This window comes from Podarcis gaigeae (assembly GCF_964106915.1).
Source record: "Podarcis gaigeae genome assembly, chromosome: 4".
NCBI lineage: Eukaryota > Metazoa > Chordata > Lepidosauria > Squamata > Lacertidae > Podarcis > Podarcis gaigeae.
In genome coordinates, this window is record NC_139677.1 from 32,885,130 (window position 1) to 32,909,820 (window position 24,691).

The 24,691-nt window shown below is 41.8% G+C and overlaps 1 protein-coding gene across 1 annotated transcript; it reads right to left on the reverse strand.

The window, feature by feature from the left end:
* Window positions 1-1,542: 1,542 nt before the first annotated feature.
* Window positions 1,543-20,727, reverse strand: LOC310842810 (acetylserotonin O-methyltransferase-like; the record flags this gene model as incomplete). The annotated part of the gene is made up of 14 exons (XM_083734949.1): window positions 1,543-1,999; window positions 2,217-2,339; window positions 3,386-3,526; window positions 4,581-4,699; window positions 6,537-6,605; window positions 6,816-6,945; window positions 7,719-7,905; window positions 13,167-13,363; window positions 14,686-14,808; window positions 15,143-15,283; window positions 16,012-16,133; window positions 18,503-18,571; window positions 19,868-19,997; window positions 20,556-20,727. 14 exons carry the CDS (start codon window positions 20,725-20,727, stop codon window positions 1,791-1,793), a joined length of 1,932 nt encoding a protein of 643 aa, XP_083591075.1. The 3' UTR covers window positions 1,543-1,790.
* Window positions 20,728-24,691: the final 3,964 nt, after the last annotated feature.

Below are 24,691 nucleotides of genomic sequence, written 5' to 3' on the forward strand. Positions count from 1 at the left end.
AGTGTGTATTACAAATAAAACTGATCAGTGTACGAAATGGACAAAATTAGAAATTTTAGAGTTAGGATCCCTCCAAAGCTTTAATGAACCAATATTTCAAAAAGGCATTTAAATGTCATTACTTTCTCCACACCACACATTACTTCTGCAGGATATTGCCAGGGTGGGCACCATCACTGAAAAGTTCTGCTTCCATGTTTTCACTAAGTGACTATCTACTGGGAGCATGCAAAGCCGTCTTGGAAGATCTTAAAGATTAGCTTGGCCTTTACTGTAGGAGGTGATCTGCTGGTATCCTGAACCCAAGTTGTTTAGGGTTTTAAATGTCCATACACACAAAAAAGGAAACTCTTGAACTTGGCTCTGTAGCAACCACTGCAGATGTGTGTAGAGCTGGGTGCCCCACTAAGCATCATGCAGTGGCTATTGCAGAGCTTTCCAAACTGTGTGTCACAACACATTAGTGTGTTGGCTGCAATGTGTAGGCGTATTGCACAAATGCTCCCGGGGCCCCCCCTGGGGCTGGAAAGGGGTTAGTTTAACCTCTGGTTTGCTAGTAAAGCTAAATTACTGTGTTGCGAAATGATGCATGTCTAAAAAGCGTGTCACCCTCATGAAAGATTAGGGAAGATTTTAATATTTATTGCTGCATTGTTTTTAACACTCGATTGGAAGCCACCCAGAGTGGCCGGGGAATAAATAATAAATTTTTATTATTATATTATTATTATGTTGTGCGTTATAGTTCAACAACATCTGAGGACTCAAGATAAAGAGTTAGTCAGGAGTGACCTGTGTGGAAAGTTTGAGAAATGCTCCTCTTAACAGGGTTGGCATCTCTCAAGCCACGCAGGCTAGCTGATCATAGCTTGCATATTATCTATATTTATTTTGAAATATGGATTAGTAGCTCTCATTGTTTCCAACAAGTTCTGATTACCACAAAAATCCTGATGCAATATGGGATACAACCTCTTTCTTTTTCCTGGTTTGGCTCATGTGCTCCCCCCCCCACTCCAACCCACTCTGGGGGTTCCTGCCTTTCCCTGACATTTATATGTTTAAAGCTGTTTCACCCTCCTCTTTGGCCAAAGAGGTTCCCAGAGCTGGTTGCTGAAGTTCTTATAACGATGGAATGGAGAGTTCAGCAAGAGGGGGAACTAAATGGAGCTACTCTCTCAGGACAGCTTGAATTCCCAGATGTGGTTAGACTACAACTCCTCTCATCCCTAGCTAGCATAACCAGTGGTCAGCGATGATGGGCGTTATAGTTCAACAACATCTGAGGACTCAAGATAAAGAGTTAGTCAGGAGTGACCTGTGTGGAAAGTTTGAGAAAGGCTCCTCTTAATAGGGTTGGCATCTCTCAAGCTACACAGGATAGCTGATCATAGCTTGCGTATTGTCTATATTTATTTTGAAATTGTTTCCAACAGGTTCTGTTTACCACAAAAATCCTGAGGCAATATGGGATACAATCTCTTTCTTTTTCCTGGTTTGGCTCATGTGCTCAAAAAGAAAAAAAAAAGGCAAGCAGGCAAATGAAGGTAATAACTACTACTATTACAATGGTGGTTAACATGTAACAGTTAGTATTATTATTCTAGCTTCTCTTAGTATTCAAGCATAATGATAAACAGGGGGGTGAAGGAGATATTTCCACATGGTGAGGATTTGCAAAAAAAAAAAAGAGAAAAAAAGCGATTAAGCATGTTCAGTTATGGCTGCAAAGAATCAGGCTGAAATATATCCGTTCAGTCACGACGCTCAAAGAATGTTCTTGGTCAATGTTATTTTCTTCCTAAAATGGCGTCAAAGTGGCCTGTTTTCTTTTGCTGAATCTGCTTAAAGCCAGCAGCACTGAGGAGCGCGTTGTACTCTGACGGGGTCCGTTCTTTTCCTTGAGTACAAAGCAGCATAACCAAACCGAATATTTGAGCTTCCACTGGCCCCGTTCTGTCTTCGTTGAGAACTGTTTCCACTACTAGAACTCCACCACCTGTTTCAGAAAAGGACATAGAAGATGTAGCATTACATATTGCAAAGCAGCATGTTACTTTTCCCAGGTGTCCTGGGATCAGAAGCTCAAGAAATAAAGGAACGCAGCTGAGCCAGAGTGGGACACAGACATAAGGGGAAGGGGCCATGGGGAAATCCACACGGCTTGGAATGAGAATCAGTTCCCACAGGAAACACCTTTGACACTATGCACCTACCAGGCTTGCAGGCTTTGTTCAATCTGGTTAGCAGTTGCACACAATTCTCATCTGTAAAGCAGTGCAGGATCCTAGCCAAAATATACAGGTCAGCTTCTGGAATTGGATCGTTTAAAAAATCACCTGAAATAAAACAAGTAGCAATCTGGTGAAATAATTATTATTCTTACAGAGAGAATACATGATTTTATCATTCTCCAATTTGTAGCTATACAATGAGCACTGCTGTCTCCTGGTGCTTCTACTGTGAAGAAGGAAAACTTAGCATAAGAAGAGCTCACTCTCCTTTCCTCCTCCTGCGGTTTCAAGTAGCTACTATTCAGGATACTGTCCCTGATCATGGAGGCAGAGCATACACCATGATAGCTAGTAACCGTTGATGGACTTATCTCCAGGAATTTGCCTAATTCCCTTTAGAAACCACCCAATTTGGTGGCCTTCACTGCCTCCTGTTCTGTTCTGTTATCACGTTTGAATTCTATGTCTGATCTGGCAAGAACTCCCCTGGAAAGGCTGATTTATGGAGCAACTGGTCTGGGAAAATTAATGAGCAGACGCTTAGACTTTATTTCATCAGAACTGTCAAAATGGTGCCTGCCGCCCGAATAGGATTTTTGGATCAGCGTGAAAATCCACACAGGAAGATAATAATGTTTGCTTCAACTCACTTGTGGAAACAACTCAGAGGTTATTAAGAAGAAAAACGATAACAACAAGAAGATTGGAAGATGGGACTTGTGAACATCAAAGCAGCAGAAATATGAGATGATTGGACCCTTACTGAGCTTGAAGCATGGGTACCCCCAACAAATAATTTAAAAAATTTGGCAAAATATTTGGATTTTATGATTTTATGATATGTATTGGTATAATTCAGATTAATTAATGTGATATGATTGGATTGTTAAATGGAAAACTTAATAAAAATTATTTTTTTAAAAAAGAAACCACCCAATTTGGTGGCCTTCACTGCCTCCTGTGGGAGTGAATTTTATAGTTCTATGTATGTGCTCCCATCAACCCCAGACAGCATGGTCGGGGATGATGGAAATTGTAGTCCAACCATAATTGAAGGGTCACTGATTCTCGACCCCTGTTTAGTGCATGGCTGTCTTGTTTGTTAGTGGAAGAAAATGATCTAATATATGTAGGATAAAACATCATTTTACCTTTGTGAAAAGTAATTCTGCGTTCCTCTGAGGAGACAAAATGCTTCTTTCCTGTTTCCACAACTTCAGGTAGGTCTAAAATGGTCACTGTAGAATTTGGATACAATGAAATACATTCCTTTGCTAGGGCACCACTACATCCTTAAGGGGAGAACCAAAGGGGAAAAAATGAACATGTTGTGCATATCAAAGCTTTTTGCAAAATATTCTGCGCATATCTCTAAGATAGCACACCAGATAGGTGGCTGTTCAGTCATTTCATTCAGTGGTAAGTATGTGCCGCTTCTGCAGTGGCGTAGCGTGGGGGTGCAGGGGGGCCGGCCGCACCGGGCGCAACATCTGGGGGGCGCTCGCACTCGCAGCTCTCTGCCCCCACGGGTTAGGGGGCGCAAATTACTTGCCTTGCCCCGGGTGCTGACAACCCATGCTACGCCACTGCGCTTCTGCAGTTCTGAGATCTGATAGTTCAGAGCTTGGGTCATGGGTTATCAGGGGGTGAAAGAACAATATTGTACTTGCACAATACCAAGCAAAACCTTGTGCTGCAATTCTATCCTGTTTAGCAGGAGCAATGAGAATACAGACCAGAGGAATATGAGAGTGTGCCAGGCAGGAGCGGCCAGAACTAAGGCCAACACACGTCTTTTCAGTGGACCTAATTGAGACTTTGGTAATTTGAACTCAAGCTCGGTATTTATTACCCCTGCTATGCAAAAATCTCCAAATGAATCCAAACTTCAATGTCTAAAATCCCTGGTAGAGGACAAGGATCCTGAGATCACGTTAAGGGTCTGTGTGATTGCTATAAAACTTAGGGAACAAGCTGTGCTATCATAATGATTAAGGCCTTCAATGATAATTTTAGGTTATATTTTAGTGGCTAAGATTTAATTTATATATTTTTTAACTGTTGCTATATTTGTATTGTCTCTGTTATACCTGATTGCAAATTCAAATGTATCCCTATCATGTTTATGACTTCCTTGATGTTGTATGTGAGCTGGAACCGGTCTGTGACTGAAATAATAAAATTCACAGTTCACAAACTCAAGTCATCTACTGCCCTTCTCCCTACCCTATGCCACCAAAATATACAGTGGCTACAGCTCAGGACAAAATGGGATGTTCTACAACAGCAGCCTTATCATTTCAGAGTACCAGCATAGGAAGACATGTGAGAATTTATGGTACTTACCTCCCACATCACAAACGAGTGGGAAATGAGAGAGATCAAATGCATTGAACACATCTCGACCACAGAGGCTCCACATCTCATGCATATACTCCATGAATTCTCGCAAGCCGCTCTCTGATCTAGTAATTCAAAATAGCATTGTCAGTTAACAGAGGGCATATATTTGAACAGAGGATGGTTCTAAACAGGAGCCATATTCCACATAATGCTGTTGCTTTTTAGTTGTGTGTGGATTTCCTTTCCTTTCTTCGGCCTCGTCCTCCTTTTTCCCATTGATACCAGTGGACAGATCACGATGGGATCTATCCATAATCCATACACAAATTTAAATATTTATTATTATTATTATTATTATTATTATTATTATTATTATTAATACATCATTTACTGTAACTGTCCCTCTCACCAGTATGTCAAACCCTCAGTTTTTAAAATTACCTTTGACAAATTCCCTTCTCCATTTTTCTGACTGCATTTCCCTTGTGATCGCATCTTCCCCTGTGAATTGGACAACTAAGGCTTCCTCCAACTCTGCTGTGTGTGGCATGACATTGTTAAGAACTCGACTAAGGACTGTTTAGTATGCCCAAACTCTTGCATCTGAATTCCATCTGGATAAACATTGCATATCTTTGTTTCCATCAGTGGCCTAATTTGTTATTAAAAATGGAACAATTCTACAGGCTGTGGTTCCTAATATATGACCACTTAGACGAGGAGGAGGAGGAGGAGGAGGAGGAGGAAGGGGAGGAGGAGAAAGCACCCCTCTTCCAACCTGCTCCTCTGCATCCTCAGTGGAGGCACTTAATTTAATAATGCTTCACATGGAGGGGTCTGGGTGTAGTAATTGATGGGCAGAAGCCTATATTACTAGTCATCCTGAGGAATAATTAAGCATTCCATACAAAAAGAAGGGTTGAAGTGGACTGACTTCTCCTCATTATTCAATTGATATTATATGATATGATATTAATCATTTTATTTTATTTTATTATGCTATGCTATATTATATTAATTATATATCAATCCCATATTGCACTACTATTTATGCTATGTTTTCAATTGCAATAAATACTATAACTTTGAATTCTCTTTACGCATTTTTCCTTAACTCAGTTTTTTTACTGACCAGTTTCTGGCCAAGGATAATTTTGGCCATGGCATAAGCTGCCTCTTGGCAGTTGAATTTGATCAGTAGCCCCTATCCACATGTTTCAAACCTTCTTTCTTAACTATTTCCCCAACTATCACAATATTCCAACTCCAGGAATTGTTAAATAGCACAGGGTCTCTACTGCCTGTACAGGATTCCCCCGTAATGAGCAAGTGGGGATGTCTGTTGACATGTCTGAGCACACATTGACCTCTGGATTGTGGAAAACTGCACTGAAGCAGTGATAAGGCTCAGGAAAGGCTATTTGCTATTTGCTGGAAGCAGTTCTGTGTCAACAGTGCAAAGTTCAAGAGGTAAACAAGGCAGGGTCCTCACAACTAGTCTGTTAGGGTGCCAACTTGAATAAAATATAGTGTGATCGCATGATAACTGATCACATGATGCAGTTCATACACATCGTTTGAATGGGAATGTTCATCAACTTGGGGGGGGAGAGACCTGCCCCCTCAAGTATTTTATTGTGGGGGCTGAAACTCCCACAGCCCCCAGGAGTAGTGGCCTCCTATGTAGTTTGTGTAATGTAAGACCTGCAAGGAATCTATTTTTAGACATCATGCTTAAATGGGGGGGGGGGGGACCAGGAACCCAAGTCTGGCATGTAGTAAGGGATCTCCCAATATCATTAAAGATAACTATCAGAGAGGGAAGAAAGCAACACTGGATAGAAAAATGCTGGAAAGGTGAATACAAGTTAGCAATAGGTTTCACACAAATTGCAAAAGGAAAGCTTTGCCCATTCTTTAAAAAGAAACATGATGTAGAAAAACATAATTTTTCTGTACCTGTACGTAGCCTCATAGAAATTTTTTGTAGAACTGTCACTTAATTCATATGTCTGAGTCTCTCCTTCCCTGAAATAGAATATTTGTTTTAGTTTAAGAAAAAATGAGCATCATAACTACAGAATTAAAATTCAGACTCTGCAACAAAACAACTAAACCAAGTGTGCTACTCATACAGTTACATGTGTTGTCAAAGCTGTGTCTAACCTACACAGGTTTGTTTATTTGTAACGACTGTGAGTTTTACCGTTTTATTACCTTTTTTATCAATCTCCTCACCTCACAGAATCAGCCAGGTGCTGTGCTCTCGTATAGACAACTTCAGCATTGAACTTCAAGGAATAATACTGAGTCTTTGGGCTTCTTTTGCCAAGGTACAGATTGGCAAGGTCAGTATTTCCATAAAGCGCTTAAAATGAAGGGGACAAAAGATTAACGTTTAAACACCTCTGTGCAAAACCCCTTTCCCTCCCCAATTCTGCTGGGACAAAATGCTTGAAACAAGGATAATGAGGCAGAAGACACATTTCTATGATTCCACAGCATGCATTGTAAAAAACCAAGACTGCAATTCTCCAGCTTCTCTTCCAGAGAAAATTATAGAAAGACTAGGCCTCCACCTGCTGGCAGTGGAACTTCAGAGTACAAAGCTGCTACTAGGAGTGGCCATTCCGAGATCTGGAGCGAAGTACTGTATTAAAAATCTATGAACAGCAGGCAACTTTGTTCCACTGTAACATCTAAGTCAGAAGCACAAACTCTGAATGTCCTGAGCTGCATTGGTGCTTAGTGACCTGCACTAGCTGCATATTTGCTACTGAGCTTTCTCACTGACATTTGTAAACAACTAGGTACAACAAGCACATCTAACAGACCATCTCTCCTGCTATGGGACAAATCACCCTTTACAATCATGAAAGGAGTGTGTCACCTGCATACCTAATGGAAAGAACGCCCTTTCTGTTTATAACACCGGCCCTCTGGAATTCTCCCCAAAGAAAGATATGGGAAGTTCCATGTGCTTCAAATGTCTCCTAAAACCTCAGATGTTTCCCTACGCTTATTTAGATGTTATTCTGTTCAGTTGCTGGCTTGATGGTTTAAAGTTATTTACTGAAATTGATTTTTAATGGTATTTCTACTTTATAGTGTTGGTTAAATTTCCAAATAAAGAATAAACACTTTGGTTCTCCTTCCTTTCCACTTGCAGGAACTTGTAGCCAACACAGGCGTCCAGCAGTCTCTCCATCCCAAAGGGACTGGTACCCAGACGTTCGGCGATAGTCACTGAAGTCAGCGGTTCCTTGGACTCCATCAGCAGATCAAATACACCAAGATCAGAGGCAGTAAACATCATCTGGATGCAAAAAGGGTGAGGGAGTACACAAGGAAATAGTTAAAAATGGTCTATAGTTACATATGTTCTAAAAGGAACAAGATGCTTTTGAAACACAAAAAGATTACAATACAGTTCAAGTCCATTTGAAGTGTAGAAATAAAAGTAGGACACAGGTATTTTAAGCAAGTTAATTTAGAATTATTGCTGCATCCCACCTGTGCTGTGAATCCCATACACAGATTCACAGTTCTTCTCATTTTCTTGTTAGAACATTCAAGTGACATTAACAATAGTTTCTGCCTTTGTTTGTGCTGGGTTGACCCCTGGAACAGTAAGATTTGCCTTGCCATTTAAAGGCATGTTTGATTCTACACATCCATTTACAAGTTGAAAGTTTCAAAGTCCTTGCAAGTATTAAATTTTGCAGACAATACCTTTGATATTAGAAATGAATACTGATTACAAAATATCATTTTCAAAGCTTCAGCTTCTTCTGTAGTACTCATTGTTCTTTACTGTTCTGTCCGAGACCTCACAGTTTTCCTCTGATGATCAAGTTGTGGTTCTTTTATTCAGAATTCACTGAAAATGACAATGAAATGATAAACATATAATGATAAATGACTGTGAGACTAGATATGTTTATGGGAAAGTCCCCATCTGCTAAGTAAAGGGATATGTGGAAAAGGATTTTTTTCTCACAAGTGCAGGAGGAAGAAAGTACCTGGAAATTGTTGACTTTGCCTATGTGAGTAAAAGTGATACCAGAACCTGACAAGTGAGAGAAAATCAACTGGTGTCTGGAAATGCAAAATTAACAAGTTATTGGAGAAAGTTCATCAAAAGAGAGAGCAGGTGGTTTGGGGAAAATACTCTTGCTGAAATGAGGCCATTTGGAAATTCTTAAAATACAGAAACACTTTAGGAAATGGTAGCAGCTTAACAAAGAAGCAAGACATGAAAGTCAAATAGTAGGAGCCATTTCTGTGCCCAAGTCAACAAATATGAATGGCAAAAATTCCCAAGAGACTCACCAAAGAACTTATTTCTAAAAATGAATTATTTGTTATGCTGATATAGAGAATCATGTGAAAGAAAAAAGGTGATTCCTAGAGAAAGGAAATGTACAATCAGGAGTTTCCCGGAGAAGGGAAACAACATGATAGAGTTATTAAGAATCAGAGAGTCCAGAATCAGAAAGGTTTGAGGCAGGGGTGAAGAATAAAGGACCGCTTACCTGTGGAGAAGCAGCAAAAACAGGATTGTTTTGCAGTTTCACTCCCCTTTTTATAGGTTTGTCAGTGGGAAGTGGAATGCTAGCGCCCCCCCCTTCTGTCAGCTGGCTTTATAGTCTCTTCCATTTCCTTGATGTTAGGAGGCGCCCACCTGGATGGACTGTGGGTCAAGATGCTTTTTCAAAGTATAGTATTTGTGTTGTGCAATAACAACAATCTCTGTCATCACCAGTGCTCATTATGTGCCTGGTTCATGGTAATTTATCTCGCCCTTGCAAGGTAATAAATACTTCATACGACAGGTAATAAATACTTCATGACGTGTATCTGATGTATAATCCAACTTTTCAAATTACTTTGGTGCTCTCTTGCAAATAAATGTGTTAGAAGCAACTGTTTTGTTTTTTTAAAAAATCATATAAAAATCTCTAAGTGGTTTACATAAAAACACCATAGCGTTCAATACAGATTTTCTAAAACAAGATAAAAACAGAATACAAGTGTGTATTACAAATAAAACTGATCAGTGTATGAAATGGACAAAATCAGAAATTTAAGAGTTAGGATCCCTCCAAAGCTTGAATGAACCAATATTTCAAAAAGGCATTTAAATGTCATTACTTTCTCCACACCACACATTACTTATGCAGGACATTGCCAGGGTGGGCACCATCACTGAAAAGTTCTGCTTCCATGTTTTCACTAAGTGACTATCTACTGGGAGCATGCAGAGCCGTCTTAGAAGATCTTAAAGATTAGCTTGGCCTTTACTGTAGGAGGTGATTTGCTGGTATCCTGAACCCAAGTTGTTTAGGGTTTTAAATGTCCATACACATACAAAAAAGAAACTCTTGAACTTGGCTCTGTAGCAACCACTGCAGATGTGTGTAGAGCTGGGTGCCCCACTAAGCATCATGCAGTGGCTATTGCAGAGCTTTCCAAACTGTGTGTCGCAGCACATTAGTGTGATGGCTGCAATGTGTAGGCGTATTGCACAAATGCTCCTGGCGCCCCTCCTGGGGCTGGAAAGGGGTTAGTTTAACCTCTGGATTGCTAGTAAAGCTTAATTATTGTGTTGCGAAATGATGCATGTCTAAAAAGCGTGTCACCCTCATGAAAAGTTCAGAAAGCTCTGCGCTAAAGTCTGGGCATGTATGATGGACAGCAGAGGCAGACTAGGGTCTGGTGATGAAGTCCCTCAAAAATTCCACCAGAGTGCTGGAGCTTCTCTCAAGACAGCTAGATAGCAGGGGTTGAACAGCACTTTGGGATGGAGAATAAAAGGAGCCATTTCTGACGAAGAGGGTTGGAAAGGGCTTGAGATCGGAGACAGGGTTTAGCTTGAGAGTTAGGGACAGAGAGGGATCAGGGTAGGATTTACTGAGGAGAGCTGGTTCTGGTTTGAGTAGAACATCTACACTGAAGAGACTATCTATAGCAAGAGGGAAGAGGCTCACAGCTTAGATAGGAAGACTGGCTTGAGTGTCTTAGGAAGGTATACAGTCACCTGGAAGGCTGCGTCTGACCCAGGAGAGGTAGAACCTGTGGGAATTCAGTTTACCTGGGCCTCATTCTAGCTGAGGGGAGAAGAGTTCTTCTAGGTAAAGACAACTCCCAAACCAGTAACAAGGGGTGAGGTGATCCCCTGGGTGTGTTATACTAATTGCAATACCTCAGGAGTGGCTAACTGGCAAAATGTGTCCCTCGCTCATAAACCAAAGTATTAGGCTGTGAAGGCAGCTGTGTTGTGTCCAAAGTATTTAACTGTAAGCCCAGTCATAACTAAGTAAAGGAATGAGAATGAAGTAACAGAAACTGAGTTAAACATTTTACCACCCATTCTAGAAACCAGAACATCTACCTGATTTTTAGCAACCAAAGTTTAAGAAAAGCTGTGCATATACTACGGTGTTTAGGCCTGTGAAATCTTTATATTGAGCTTTAAGTAACAGGTTAACTTCTACCTGAAAGAATGCATCTCCTGACCCAACTTTGTTTCACAAACTTTTTTTTGTAAACAAAACTTTTCTTGTTTGATCAACTCCTGCCTAAGACTCTAAATCACCAAATTTTCCCTCACAGAAGACCTTCACAAGATAGCTTGTGGTAAATTGTAGACATTCGTGTAATTGGCGTACCATGCAGTGGGCCTGCAATATTTAACTGGGGGTAGTTAGAGGGCCAGTCTGCCATATATTAATTGGTGGTTAGCGGTGGGATCTGCCACAGCATGGCTGAAATCTCATCTCAACCATGAGGCTCACCTTTAACAACTCTCATCCTAACCTGCCTAACATTGCAAGAATAAAATGGAAGTAGGGAGAACATCAACTTAAACTCCTCAAAGAAAAGGTGGTGGGATCTAAATGTGATAATGAACAATTTCCCACTAGCTTCCAAACCAGACACAAGAGTAGTCCCACATACAAAGCATTGCAGTAGTGTAATTAGGAGGGTACCAATGTATGCAGCAACATAGCAACCCTATCTCATAGTCTCCACCTTCCCTGAAAATGCCAGGACCCTTAAGCCATCTCAGCTCCTTACTTTCTCATGCAGAGTCCTAAATTCCCAACACAGCCCAATGGCAGACAGCGGTGGGTTGTGTTCCCAGGGCTCTGCCTTAGCTGAGAGGAAGAGCTGAGAGGTGCAGACAGCAGCTGGGCAGCGAGGCAGTCAATGGGAAGCCCCAATCTGCATGGCTTGGGGTCAGAGGCACTGGGGGTTGTAGTCTGGTGGCATGTGGAAGGCCACAGTTTCCCAGGCCTGGTCTACGTTGGCAGACACGGCAAGAAAAAACTTCTCAACCAGCTTAAGCTGAAATGGGGATTGGCTGGGCTCACATAATGGCCTTCAGGAGCAGCATGAACTTTCTCTAAGGGTAGGATGTTTTGTTGGTTAAAAACTCCAGTTCAAACTGGAAGCAATAGCGATGAAGAGCATTTGTTTGGTAATAAAGACATTTCACCCATGCTGTTTTTATTTATAATAATGTTTATTTTTATTATGTTGTATTTATTGTTAATGTTGTGTATGTGTACACCCAGTTAGTGGTATTTATTGATTTGGGGTTTTCTTTTTCCCCTTAGGCTTCCCTAAATGCAATACAAAAATTCAAAGATTTCTGTGTTTAAATACTACAGTTTTGTGTGTTTCCTCTAATAACTTTTGTACTCGACTAGGAGGAAATGCTCAAACAATGACAATGATGGAGAATGGACTGTTCCCCTTTTCATCTGAGGAATGTTGGAGGAAATGATATCTCCTTCCTAGGACTGTTGTAGCTGGTACACCAACCAAAGTTGGTAAAGAGCACCCCAGAGGTCACCTGGGCCTCTAGTGACAATGATGGATCTTCATACCTGGTCCTTCAAAGAAGGGTGCATAAGCCATCCAGAGGGATTACGCAGCTCAAATCCCAGAACTGGGAGCTGCCTGTTTATAATCAAAACCCTTTCATGTGAAAACAAGTTCAGTAAACTTCAGGCCTTCCACAGCTATTTGATCCTCCACAGAGATTATGTATCGCTCAATATACATAGCAATCTTTTATTCAGATTAACATAAGCAAAGACTGGTCTCTATCCAAAAAGGCATAAACTGACTGGGAGAGGCAATACTGGAATGCTTCTAAGCAGTGCTATTTTTCTAGAAAAAGAGGTGCTGGAACTCACACTGAACACCTCCCTTGTTCTCTTATAATGGCAACCAGCCCATCTGAGAGGTGCTGGAGCTCCAGCTGAAAAAAAGTCCTTCTTCCAAACTATCCTGAATCGAACAAAACTATTCAAGGGAGTATCTTACTGCAAGGGATATTACAATTTGTGAAATAAATACAGTGGTACCTCGGGTTAAGTACTTAATTCGTTCTTAACCTGAAGCACCACTTTAGCTAATGGAGCCTCCTGCTGCTGCCGCGCAGCTGGAGCCCGATTTCTGTTCTCATCCTGAAGCAAAGTTCTTAACCTGAGGTACTATTTCTGGGTTAGCGGAGTCTGCAACCTGAAGCGTATTGAATTGAAGAAGAATGAAGTACGGTCAATATTATTTTCTTGCTAAAATGGCATCAAAGAAGCTTGTTTTCTTTTGTTGAATCTCTTTGAATCCAGCTGCGCTAAGCAGCGCATTGTACTCTGATGCGGTTCGTTCTTGGCCTTCGGTAAGAAGCAGCATCATCACAGAGTATAGTTGGCACCTTACCGGCCCCTTTCTATCTTCATTGAGGACCATTTCCACTATTAACACTCCACCACCTGTTTCAAAATACGTTTCACCAAGTTAGGACAAAGATATATATCATTAGCAGAAAATGCCTGACACTGTCCAGGAATTCAAAGAAACCAGAAAATATTATGATTTTCAAATGGATAGTGTAGTTTGTGAATTTCAGGGTTGCACACAGACACATGCACACACATACCAACTCAGTGCTTCAACCTGACCCAGGGAGCCAAAAGTCATGTTTTAGCCTGCCATCTTGATTCAAAATGGCTCCCATTGTCCAAACATCAACAAAGACTGCCACCCCACCTCTGGAACCCTCATGCCAAGTTGGGTGATGATATCTTGAGAGGTGGGTGGACCTATGCCAACAAATGGGTGTTTTTTCAATTCGCCATCTTGATTCAAAATGGCACCAGACACCCAAACATCAGCTAAGTCTGCCACCCTCAGTTCGGTAACCCTTGTGCCAAGTTTGATCTCGAAAGGCAGCTGAACCCATAGAATACAGATGGACACAAAGACATACCCCTTTCCAAAATAGCAGATTACTTAGTTCAAAACTGCATAAGGAAATAGTTCATCTGAATTTATCCAAGCATTCTGGGATGATCAGAAGCGATGCAGTTGAACCCGAGTGACATGGGCAAATGTGGGACAGTGCAGCAAGGCTTTGAGTAACAAGGGCCCAATTTCCATGGTACCTTTAGCTCTTCTGTCACTCTGCCTTCTCTGAAGAAAGGCCTGAGCCTCCCATTATTGTAGCGAGCAGGCTAGGATTAGTTCAATTTTAGAGTCACAGAGCTCGGGTTTATTTTGTATTCCGTTTTGACATTCTGCCTGCTTCCCCCCCACCTTTTACTCTTAATAAAGTTTCTTAATTTCTCTGCTGAAGTGTGTCTTATTGCCATATGTCCGGGTTTTCACAGACACTTTGCTGATTCAGTGAAAATCGGGCGCCATTTTGCTACTCGATTCCCAGACTTGTCTGGGGAAACCCGGATATATGGCAGCCCTACACATGCCTAGATGCTTGGCACTTAGGATTGGAGTTGTAAGTGACCAGCAGAATCTGCAGAGTCAAGAGGGAGTGTTGACCATCTTTGCACTGTAAGTAACATAAGAAGTGTTTGAAATGCAGTTACTTTAGTGCATCCCAGGTCCCCTCCCATCTGGAGAGGCAGGAGTAAGTGGAAGGGCAGTGGCAGCAACCCATTGGCAGCCCTGAGGGGCTGTTGTGTTGTAGTTGGGCAAGGAAGGGTATGTGAGAAGCTCTCTTGGGCTTCCGCCCTTGGTTACTCCTGCCCCATCTTTGCACTGTTCATTGATCTGTTCACTGTATAAATACATATACCTGGTTTGCAGGCCTTGTGCAGTCTGGTTAGTAGCTGCACACACTTCTCATCAGACCAGTCGTGCAGGACCCTAGTCAAAATATAGAGGTCAGCTTCTGGAATTGGGTCTTTAAAAAAGTCCCCTGTAATAGAATAGGTAAAAAATAAGCATATTTTCTTAAAGGAATGCAGTAATACTTCACTGTATCTTTCAGAAATCAGCAGTTATTAAGGCCCAGCTGCTGCCTGCTGTTTCTTCTAGTGCATGGATGAGGAATCTGTGGACTTCAGATGATGTTGGACTCCAACTCCCATCAGTCCCAGTCAGAATGGCCAATTGTCAGGGATGCTGGGAGCCGTAGTTCAACAGGCTTTGGAGGAGCACAGATCCCGATTCCTACCCTAGAGTTTTGCTATCTTGCTTGTTAAAAGAAGAATGATCGAACCAATGTAGGCTCTTGGGAAAACACAGTTTACCTTTATGGAAAGTAATCTGGTGATCTTGCGAGGACACATAATGGTTTTTCGCTTGTTCCACTATTTCAGGTAGGTCTAAAATTGTCACTGTAGAATTTGGATATAATGAAATATATTCCTTGGCACATGCCCCAGTACATCCTTGAAGGGAGAGCAAAGAAAAAATGAAAATGTTGTGCACCTCAAAGCTTTATCCAAACACCCCTGTGCAAAAATTTAAGAGTAGCACATCAGATAGGTGACTGGCAACTTAGGGTTGAATGATGTCTGGTTTTCAACAGCATGATTATCACCAGCTAAACATCACAATATATATCATGATATATCATGATGTCTAAAATAAGGAAGGACCCATGGAGAAGACATTTGCTTGTGTGCTTCTGCCACTTTCTAATTTGTCAGTTCTTTTATGCCAATTAAGTACCAAATTTCCAGGAGAAAAGCATGTAGATTCCAGCTGTTAGAGCATTTCATCTGTTGTTAGACATGGGGGCTACACAAATTAAATGAGGATGCAAACAGCTGCAAATGCACAGTAATCTCCAGTGTGGACAAACCCTGTTTCTCCCATTGCTCTTGATACTGCAAGCCTAAACACAAGTAGCATCAAAGTACTGTAGTTTGAAAGATGTTAACGAGTTTCTATTTGTCTAATTCATTCTCTTGTTTTGCAACATTCTTCCTGCTTGGCTTTCTCCATCACTCACAGTCATGGATCCTTTCACTTTGAGTGTTATCCACTCCACCCATTTTTGCCTTCCCTTCACAAATCAGAAACACACCTGTAGCACTTTCTCATTTCTGTTCTTCCCGCTATATGATTTTGAGCTAGTAGTAAAGGACGATATTGTGGAATTTACAGCACTTACCTCCCACATCACAAACAAGTGGGAAATGCGAAAGATCAAATGCAGTCATAATTTCGCGGCCAAACAGATGCCACTTTGCATGCATAGCACCCATGAAGATTTTTTGCATCCCACTCTCGGATCTAGTAATTCAAAATTGCATTGGCATATAAAAGACATGAACGTTTCATACAGAAATTGCTTCCAGACTAGAGCGATATTCCACAAAATGCTCTCGCTTTCCCATTGTTAGCTGCATGTAGACGTTTAGCAATTCTAAAAATCTTCACCCCTGTTGGTAGATTTTATTTTCTTTGGTCCGATCCTGTTATTCCCCACTTAGACCAAGGGGCAGATTGTGAGCATATCATACTGATCCTGGCCTGACTGCACTGGCTGCCAATTAGTTTCTGGACCCAATTTTAAAGTGCTGATTTTACCTTTAAATCTTAACAGCTCTGGGCTGCAATACCTCAAGGACCGCCTCTCCCCATACAAAGCAGCCCAGACCCTGTGATCATCACCTGATCACATGAGATGCTGGAGGGCAGCAACATGAGAACAGGCCATTTCTGTGGTGGCTCCCTGCTCTCCCTAGGGAGGCTCACCCACTGCCTGCATTAGTAAAGCTTTAGGCACTGGGCAAAAACATTTCTCAAGCCAGGTAGATTAAACATTCCATGGCATTTTAAATGTGTTTATGGGAAGGGGGTGATTGGCTTGTTTTGGTTTTGTTTTATTATGCATTTTGTGATCTCATTTTGTTTTTTTATGTTGTGAACCACTCTGATCTTTGGAAGAAGGGCAGCATACAAATTTAATTAATTAATGATGTTCCTATAATTCATTAATACCTCTTATAGGCAAAGGTAAAGGGACCCCTGACCATTAGGTCCAGTCGTGACCAACTCTGGGGTTGTGGCGCTCATCTCGCTTTATTGGCCGAGGGCGCCGGCGTACAGCTTCCGGGTCATGTGGCCAGCATGACTAAGCCGTTTCTGGCGAACCAGGACAGCGCACGGAAACGCCGGAGCAGTACCTATTTATCAACTTGCACTTTGACGTGCTTTTGAACTGCTAGGTTGGCAGGAGCAGGAACCGAGCAATGGGAGCTCACCCTGTCGCGGGGATTTGAACCGCCGACCTTCTGATCGGCAAGTCCTAGGCTTTGTGGTTTAACCCACAGCGCCACCCGCATCATAGATTCCTATAATTTATCAATACCTCAGAATGGTTTGTTTGCTCAGCATTTGCACAGCTGTTCCCTGCACCTCCATAACCTGCTACTTTGGTTAAACCCCGCTTCTCAATTTAGAGCACGTCAAAACTTCAACATTCTTCTTATTACACTTTGCAATAATATTACACTCTTTTATTTTTTACAGACTTTAAAAACACACACACACACACACACACACACACACACACACCAAAACAAAACAAAGTGAGACAGTCATCGTGTCACATGCAGGTTTACAATGCAAGAACTTTGAACTACGGCACAATGAAATGAAAACTTTCACCCATTATGAAGACACAACTGAAGCTAGTGAATGAAGTGCTTTGTCTCTTGCATTAATGTAACAAATTAAAATCTGAGAAGGTATCTGTATCTGTCTGAATTACTTCCCTAAACATGTTGCATCACTGGTTGCATTCTGCACCAGATCTTTGAATATTTGGCTCCTTAATTATATCCGAATAAATATTGTGTGTGCATTTTTAATCTATATTTTAGTTAAGTTGTATACAAATGCTGATAAATGATATTGCCTGTTAAGGATTTGACGCAGAGAAAGAGGGAGGAGAGAGACGGGATATCTCTCTAATGAATCCTTAACACTGTCCATTCAGGACCCCTGAACGCAACGAAGGGCTGAAATGGAGACTTTTATCTTCCTCATCAGCAACCCTTGACATTTTCTGACACATACCGGTACTTTCAGATTCTCTTTCCCAACTATCACAACATTCCAACTTCAGGAGTTGTTAATTGGCACAGGACCTCTGTGCTCCACCAGTAACGAGAGCTTGAACATCTAATTCCAATGCAGTATCCTGATGCACATACCCAAAATGAGGTGCAGATGCATCTGGACTGAGCATAGACTGATCTCTGGATAATGGCAAACTGCATTGTACCCATGATAAGACTCTGAAAAAGCCATTTGTGAAGACCAGATGCAATTCTGCTTCAATATTGGAGGCAAACCAGGATATTCTGCACAACTAGGCTGCATAATATAAGCCCTGGTTGCAGACATCACCCTCAGACATGCATAAAACAGGAACCCAAGTTTGGCATGTGGTAAGAAATTTCCCAATAATCTGATAACATTTGGAGAAGGGAAATGCAACAATGAATAGAGAAAACACTGGAACTGTGAATATAAGCAAGCAATATGTTTCACACAAATTGCAACGGCAATGGTCACTTTGACAAGAAGCATCCCAGGTTTTCTCCATTCTTCCAAAATCAAGATCTAGAAAACCTTTTATTTTATTTTTTTACCTGTTAAGAGCATCAAAGCAATCTTTTCCTGAAATGCCATATACTCTATCAGTCTGACTCTTTCCTTCTCTGAAAAAGAATATTTGTTTTAATTAAATGAAAATTGAGCGGCACGCACACACTCATACCATTATCATGTTACCTGTCTTTTTAATGAAAGATTTATACTATTGTATAAACAGTTTAGAGGGGTTTTTTATTAGGTAATATGTAAATATTGCCTAATAAAGTACATTAAAAAAATTATGTGTTGTCAAGGTTGACTAACAATCACAGGTTGGTTGGTTTGTTCGTGACATGCATAGACCACCGTATAACCAGAGTTATCTGAGTAGCTTACATATCTCAGTGATTCCAAATCTATTTTTAAATCTCAAATTAATCACCAGAGAAGAATTGAACCAATTTCACCTGGATGTAGGTATATATTCTTAGACTTCTAAGCAGTTAACATAAAACAATATAAATTATTAATTAAAAATAACAGAAAACCAAACATTAAGCAGTGACCTAAATTTATCAACATACAATTAAAACTAACAGTTTGAATATATACCAAATAAAATAACTTATACTACAAAAATATATAAAAAGAAGAATGCTACACTACAAAAGAAAACCCTTTTCGCTTCCATTTTAGCAACATGCCTAATTGCAGTGTTGCTCTTTCCAATCACCGTTTAAAATAAGATCGTAGTATTTTTCGCGACGGGGCACGATATTCCTCATTCACTTAAAATCTCTGGTAAGTGGTTTAGCAGATATTCAGAGATTAATTTTAAGCCAATCAACGGGGGTCCTGAAAAGGCACTCTCCACAAGGGAGACCGTGAACTCCACCCACAACAGTTATGTCAGGGAAGCTGCTGTAGACAGAAGACAGTAGCATGCAGACAGAGAAAAGGCACCATGCTGCCCCAGCAGAGTCAAAAAGCAGTTGCGGTTCTGCCTGTACCTTTCAACAGATGAGCAACAGAAAGGGAAGCACTAGGAACTGCTCAATGGAGCCAGCCCTAGTATGGAAGTGCCAATGCAGTGGTACCTCGGGTTAAGTACTTAATTCGTTCTGGAGGTCCGTTCTTAACCTGAAACTGTTCTTAACCTTAAGCACCACTTTAGCCTATGGGGCCTCCTGCTGCCGCTGCGCGACCAGAGCACGATTTCTGTTCTCATCCTGAAGCAAAGTTCTTAACCTGAGGTATTATTTCTGGGTTAGCGGAGTCTAACCTGAAGCGTATGTAACCTGAACTGTATGTAATCCGAGGTACCAGTTTAGTTGCATCTGGCATATGGAGCTAGCCAGCCTTGGCACTGTGGCACAGCTTTAGGTGGCAATTTCCTGCTTTAGTGATATCCTTCTGCTCACCTCACAGAATCAGCCAAGTACTGCATACCCATATAGACAAATTCAGAAGTGAACTTCAAGGAATGATACTGAGACTTCAAGCTTGATTTGGCAAGGTAGAGATTGGCAAGGTCTGTGTTTCCATAAAGAGCTTAAAAAGAAAAGGGACAAAAGATTAATGTGTTTTTTTTTTGCAATGATCGCCAAAACACAAAGCCCTTCCCAATTATGCAGGAACAAAATGCATGAAATGACAGGCATGGCGGCATGAAACATCCCTCCCCCCCCCCAAAAAAAACCCCACCTGTAACCTGTTTAAAGTTTATACAACACTGCAGCTGCAAAAAAAGGGAAGCAACTACAGCTCAGTGGGAAAGCTTTTTTTTATTATTGCTGAAGAGTAGGGTAACAATGCTTTAAAGAAACAAGCTTTTCCTCTTGAATACTCTCCAAAGTGATTTGGGACGTTCTGTCTGCTGTGTGCTTCAAATGTGTCCTAAAAACTCAGATGTTTCGACAGGCTTATTTGAATGCTACCCTGTTCAGTTTCTGGTCTGCTGGTATAAATTTATTTACTGTATTCCTGATCTCTTTCTTGGATTGTATTCATTGGCTTTTGGTTTATACAATTTGGTTTGGTTTGATTTGATAATTTGGTTAACTGCTTAGGGATCTCCCCCAGAGAGGCTAAGATGTAAGTAATTAATACTTTGGTTGTCCTTCCTCTCCACTTGCAGGTACTTTAAGCCAACACAGGCCTCTAGCAGCCTCTCCATCCCAAAGGGACTGGTACCCAGACGTTCGGCAATAGTCACTGAAGTCAGCGGTTCCTTGGACTCCATCAGCAGATCAAATACCCCAAGATCAGAGGCAGTAAACATAATCTGGATGCAAAAAGGAGTGAGGGAGTACAAAAGGAAAGAGTTCAAAATGGTCTATAGTTAGGAAGTTCTAGAAGGATGCTTTTGAAACAAACAAACAAACGAACAAAGTCACCATAAATTATTTTGGCCCTTCAGATGGTGTGGGTTGTGACTCCCATTGTTCCTGATCATTGGCCATGCTGACCAGAGCTGAAGGGAACTGGAATTCAACAACATCTGAAGGGCCACTGGTTCTTCATCCCTGCTGTAGAAAACACTGGCAGAAAGCACTGGGGGGAACAGAATTCTTCCATTTTTTGTTTCAGAGTGGTACAACAGGTTTGGGCAGAGGTTGACACTTCCTCTAACAGGGGAGCATCTCCACGGGCTATGCTTACTGGGTGAGCACAGAAAAACTGCATTAGAAAAAGGAGGAATTTGAGAAGGAAGTGCTGAAAAGGTTTTCAGCAAATCCAAGAAAACGTGTTTTAGTTTAGATTTTTTTAAAGCTTAAGATTTAAAAAGCTGGTTTTTTTGTAATTTTGCAAATATACTCGTTTACCACATGAAAGCTACTGTCTGATTTTTTATTATTATTATTTAGCTTCCTAGTTTTCAAATGACTGAAAATTTGACAGATTTTTTACCTTTATTGAACTAACAGAACTGGACAACAGAGGCAAAGCAACTGCTTCTGAAGGTCTGGGCCACTCCCACTCACAACATGACTGGCTGTCTAAACTCCCAAGCTGCAAATTGTAACTCATAGTTTAAGGGGCAATGGCAGTGGCCCAAATCCTGAAATGTTCTGTGATTGGATATCATATATCGAATCGGAATGCAGCGGCTCAGAATCCTTCGTCCAGACTCAAGTTCAGGCAAACAGAGACCACTGAATACATAACAGTCGAGACATTTCATTCCGAATCTACTAGACAGAGCCAAGCAGAGGATGATGTCAGGAATGTGTCCTGCAGCTGCCGCCCCCCAATATAAATCCTGGTTAAGCCCACCATCCATTAACAAGCTGAAGGTTTGAAAGTCCCTTCAAGTTTTAAACTTTGCACACTATACCTATCACAGAGCTTACCTTTGGGATCATAAATGCATACTGGTGCTGAAACAAGATTTCCACAGCGTCAGCGTGTTCTGGAGCACTCATTGTTCTTCACTGCGCTGCCCAATACCCGACAGCCTGTGTCCGAAGAAAAAGTTGCTTTTGACAGCACCAAGACCTCTCTGCTTGCGATGTTGCTATCCAGTGTTAGCTGAAAGTGACCATAAATATTCAGGTAAAATCAAAGTAGACACAAGAGCCTTTGTAAAATGACTAAGATCAGAGGTCATGGAAAAGTCCCAATCTGAGAAAAGGGCAGGCAGAGGTGGAAAATTAATTGCCTCCCATAAATAGGGAAGGGATCTAATTGAAATGATAACCAGCTTCCTCCAGAAATGCCTGCAGCTACATTGCCATGACCCTGCCGAGTAACTTGCTAAAAAAAAGGAGTATTTGCGACTGGGGGGGGCAGTTGTTAAATACCAGAAGGTCTGGAGTGCTTCCCCACCCCCTCTGCCCAGGAGCAGTCATGCTATCACCTCCTTCAAGGCTGTAGAGCCAGCCATGCCCCCCACAAACTACCTTTCATTGGCCATGAAAAGCAAGTGTCCCAAGGGCATATTGTTGAGTACATACTCAAAAGTGCCCTGTCCTCAACATCAGGCTGCAAAAACTGAAATGGAGCCCACAAAACATGGATTTATGGAGTGCTGGAAACCTCACCAGGGACTGCATCAATTATGGCATCTAGCTCACTATGGAAACATACAGTATTGTCCTCAAACGTCCTAGCAAGCAACTCACTGAGGTGTCATGGGCTCCATGGAGAGATGCATATGTCAGCAGACCACAGACCACCCTGAAGAGCTCCCCTGGCTGATTTCTCAAGGACGCAGTGGAAACAATGAAGTAGGCCTTCTTTGCTGATTTTGCCACCACACAGTAGGCATGATTATGTGATCTAATAGATGTTTGGTCATTACCACACCTCCTGTACTCTATTATCTTTCCTGTTTCATCACATATAGCTCCTCAGCATACCAGGGAGCCAAATGTGTGAGAGACACGGCACTCAGGAATAATAATATCTATGGCCTCCACATATTGTCGATTCATGGTGAGATGAGGGCTTCAGCAAGTTAAAGTAGTGGAAAATCCCTGAGGGCATTCAGGGATCCATTGAACTCCCTAAGTTTCCAGGATTAGGCTACCCTAATGGAGTCCCAACTCTTACAGGGAAAGCTGATACTGTTAATTCCTACTTCTCAGGAAGTGGTCTGATCATGATAACGGGATTACGAAACCTTCCCTCTTTCCAGACCATCAACTTAAACCAAAGTGTCAAAAACCAAGTTGATGGTCTGTCCCACACCATGGGCTGGGCCAGTGACCACTTGAGGCAGTCCCATGGTTGTCATGTTGACCATGAAGTTCCAAGGCAAAACAACGAGAGCAGCCGCAGCAGGGACACTAATCCTGGGGCTTCCCAACATGATGGTCAAGGAAGCAGCTGGGCAACAGGGTGCCCAAGAGGCCAGCAGCACCCCCAGTCTCTCTCCTTGCTTTGACATGAGGTGCAGGCTGTCCATGTCAGCCCTCAGTGAAGAGGTTTCCTGGTAAGTTCAAAGGTTTATAGACCATAGTGAAAACCCCACCCTATGGGCATAGCCAAAGGGAGGCAGGGAGGCAGCTGCTCCCCCTAAATCAAGTACCGTATTTTTCACTCTATAAGACGCACCAGACCATAAGACGCACCTAGTTTTTGGAGGAGGAAAACAAGAAAAAAAAATATTCTGAATCTCAAAACCAGAACAGCAAGAGGGATCGCTGTGCAGTGAAAGCAGCAATCCCTCTTGCTGTTCTGGCTTCTGGGATAGCTGCGCAGCCTGCATTCGCTCCATAAGATGCACACACATTTCCCCTTACTTTTTAGGAGGGAAAAAGTGAGTCTTATGGAGCAAAAAATACGGTAAATCAATAAAAATACTTAACTGAGGTTCTGCTCCCCCTAACATGAAGCCCGCCCCCCCTAACATAAATCCTGGCTAAGTCCATGACCCCCACCTCGACCTTCAGGACTCTGCTGATGCTGCACTGAGTATCCAGGCAACCAAAGCTAAATAAGGTCCACTCCTCCCAGCTTGCCCACCCAGGTCTCATGATGAAGGCCAGATCAGGTCCCTCATCCACTACTAAGTTACTATCCACTATCCTTACTCAACTCTTCACTTCCTAGAGAGATATTGAAGACACAAAAGCACTCTCACGCAGCCCAATCTTCAATACCAATAGGTCTTCTTCTAGCAAACAATGAGGAGAGACATCAAACTGGGAGGCACCCATTGCACAACAATATCAAGCTTAACCCACCCCCAGCTTCTGACCCAGTTCAATGCTAAAAGGACTGTCATTCCAGGAGTGAGGAACTTTTTGCACACAATACTTCAGGCAGTCTCTCACCCTAGAAGTGGTGCAGACAACAAAAAAAGCTCACCCACCAGCGTTCGAAATTCCCATTGCTCTAGGTGCATTTTGCGACAGGGAATTTCATTGATGCAAGCTCTGGGAGCAGTACTGCGCCTAAGATTTCAGATTAAAACGGCCACTGCTGGAAGGAAAGGAGGACCTTTTTCTGCCTCCCCACTTCCAGCCACCCTCTAAGGGATCCTCTTAAGAATATTAGAGGGAGTATGGCTTTGTTTTTTGTTTCTGCAATCTTCAGATGAGGACTAGACCATGTGAAAAATGAACATATGATTTTAGCTGCAGTTCATTCGTTTTCAGCTTTGCATTCTTGTTATTAAAAAAGTGTGCCTAGATATTCTGTTGTGGCGCCCATAACCTAGGTTTAAGGTGCCATTTAGCTCCTAGCTTTCATATCTCAGTTTCTACATAACACTGCCACACACAATAAAACAAATTCAT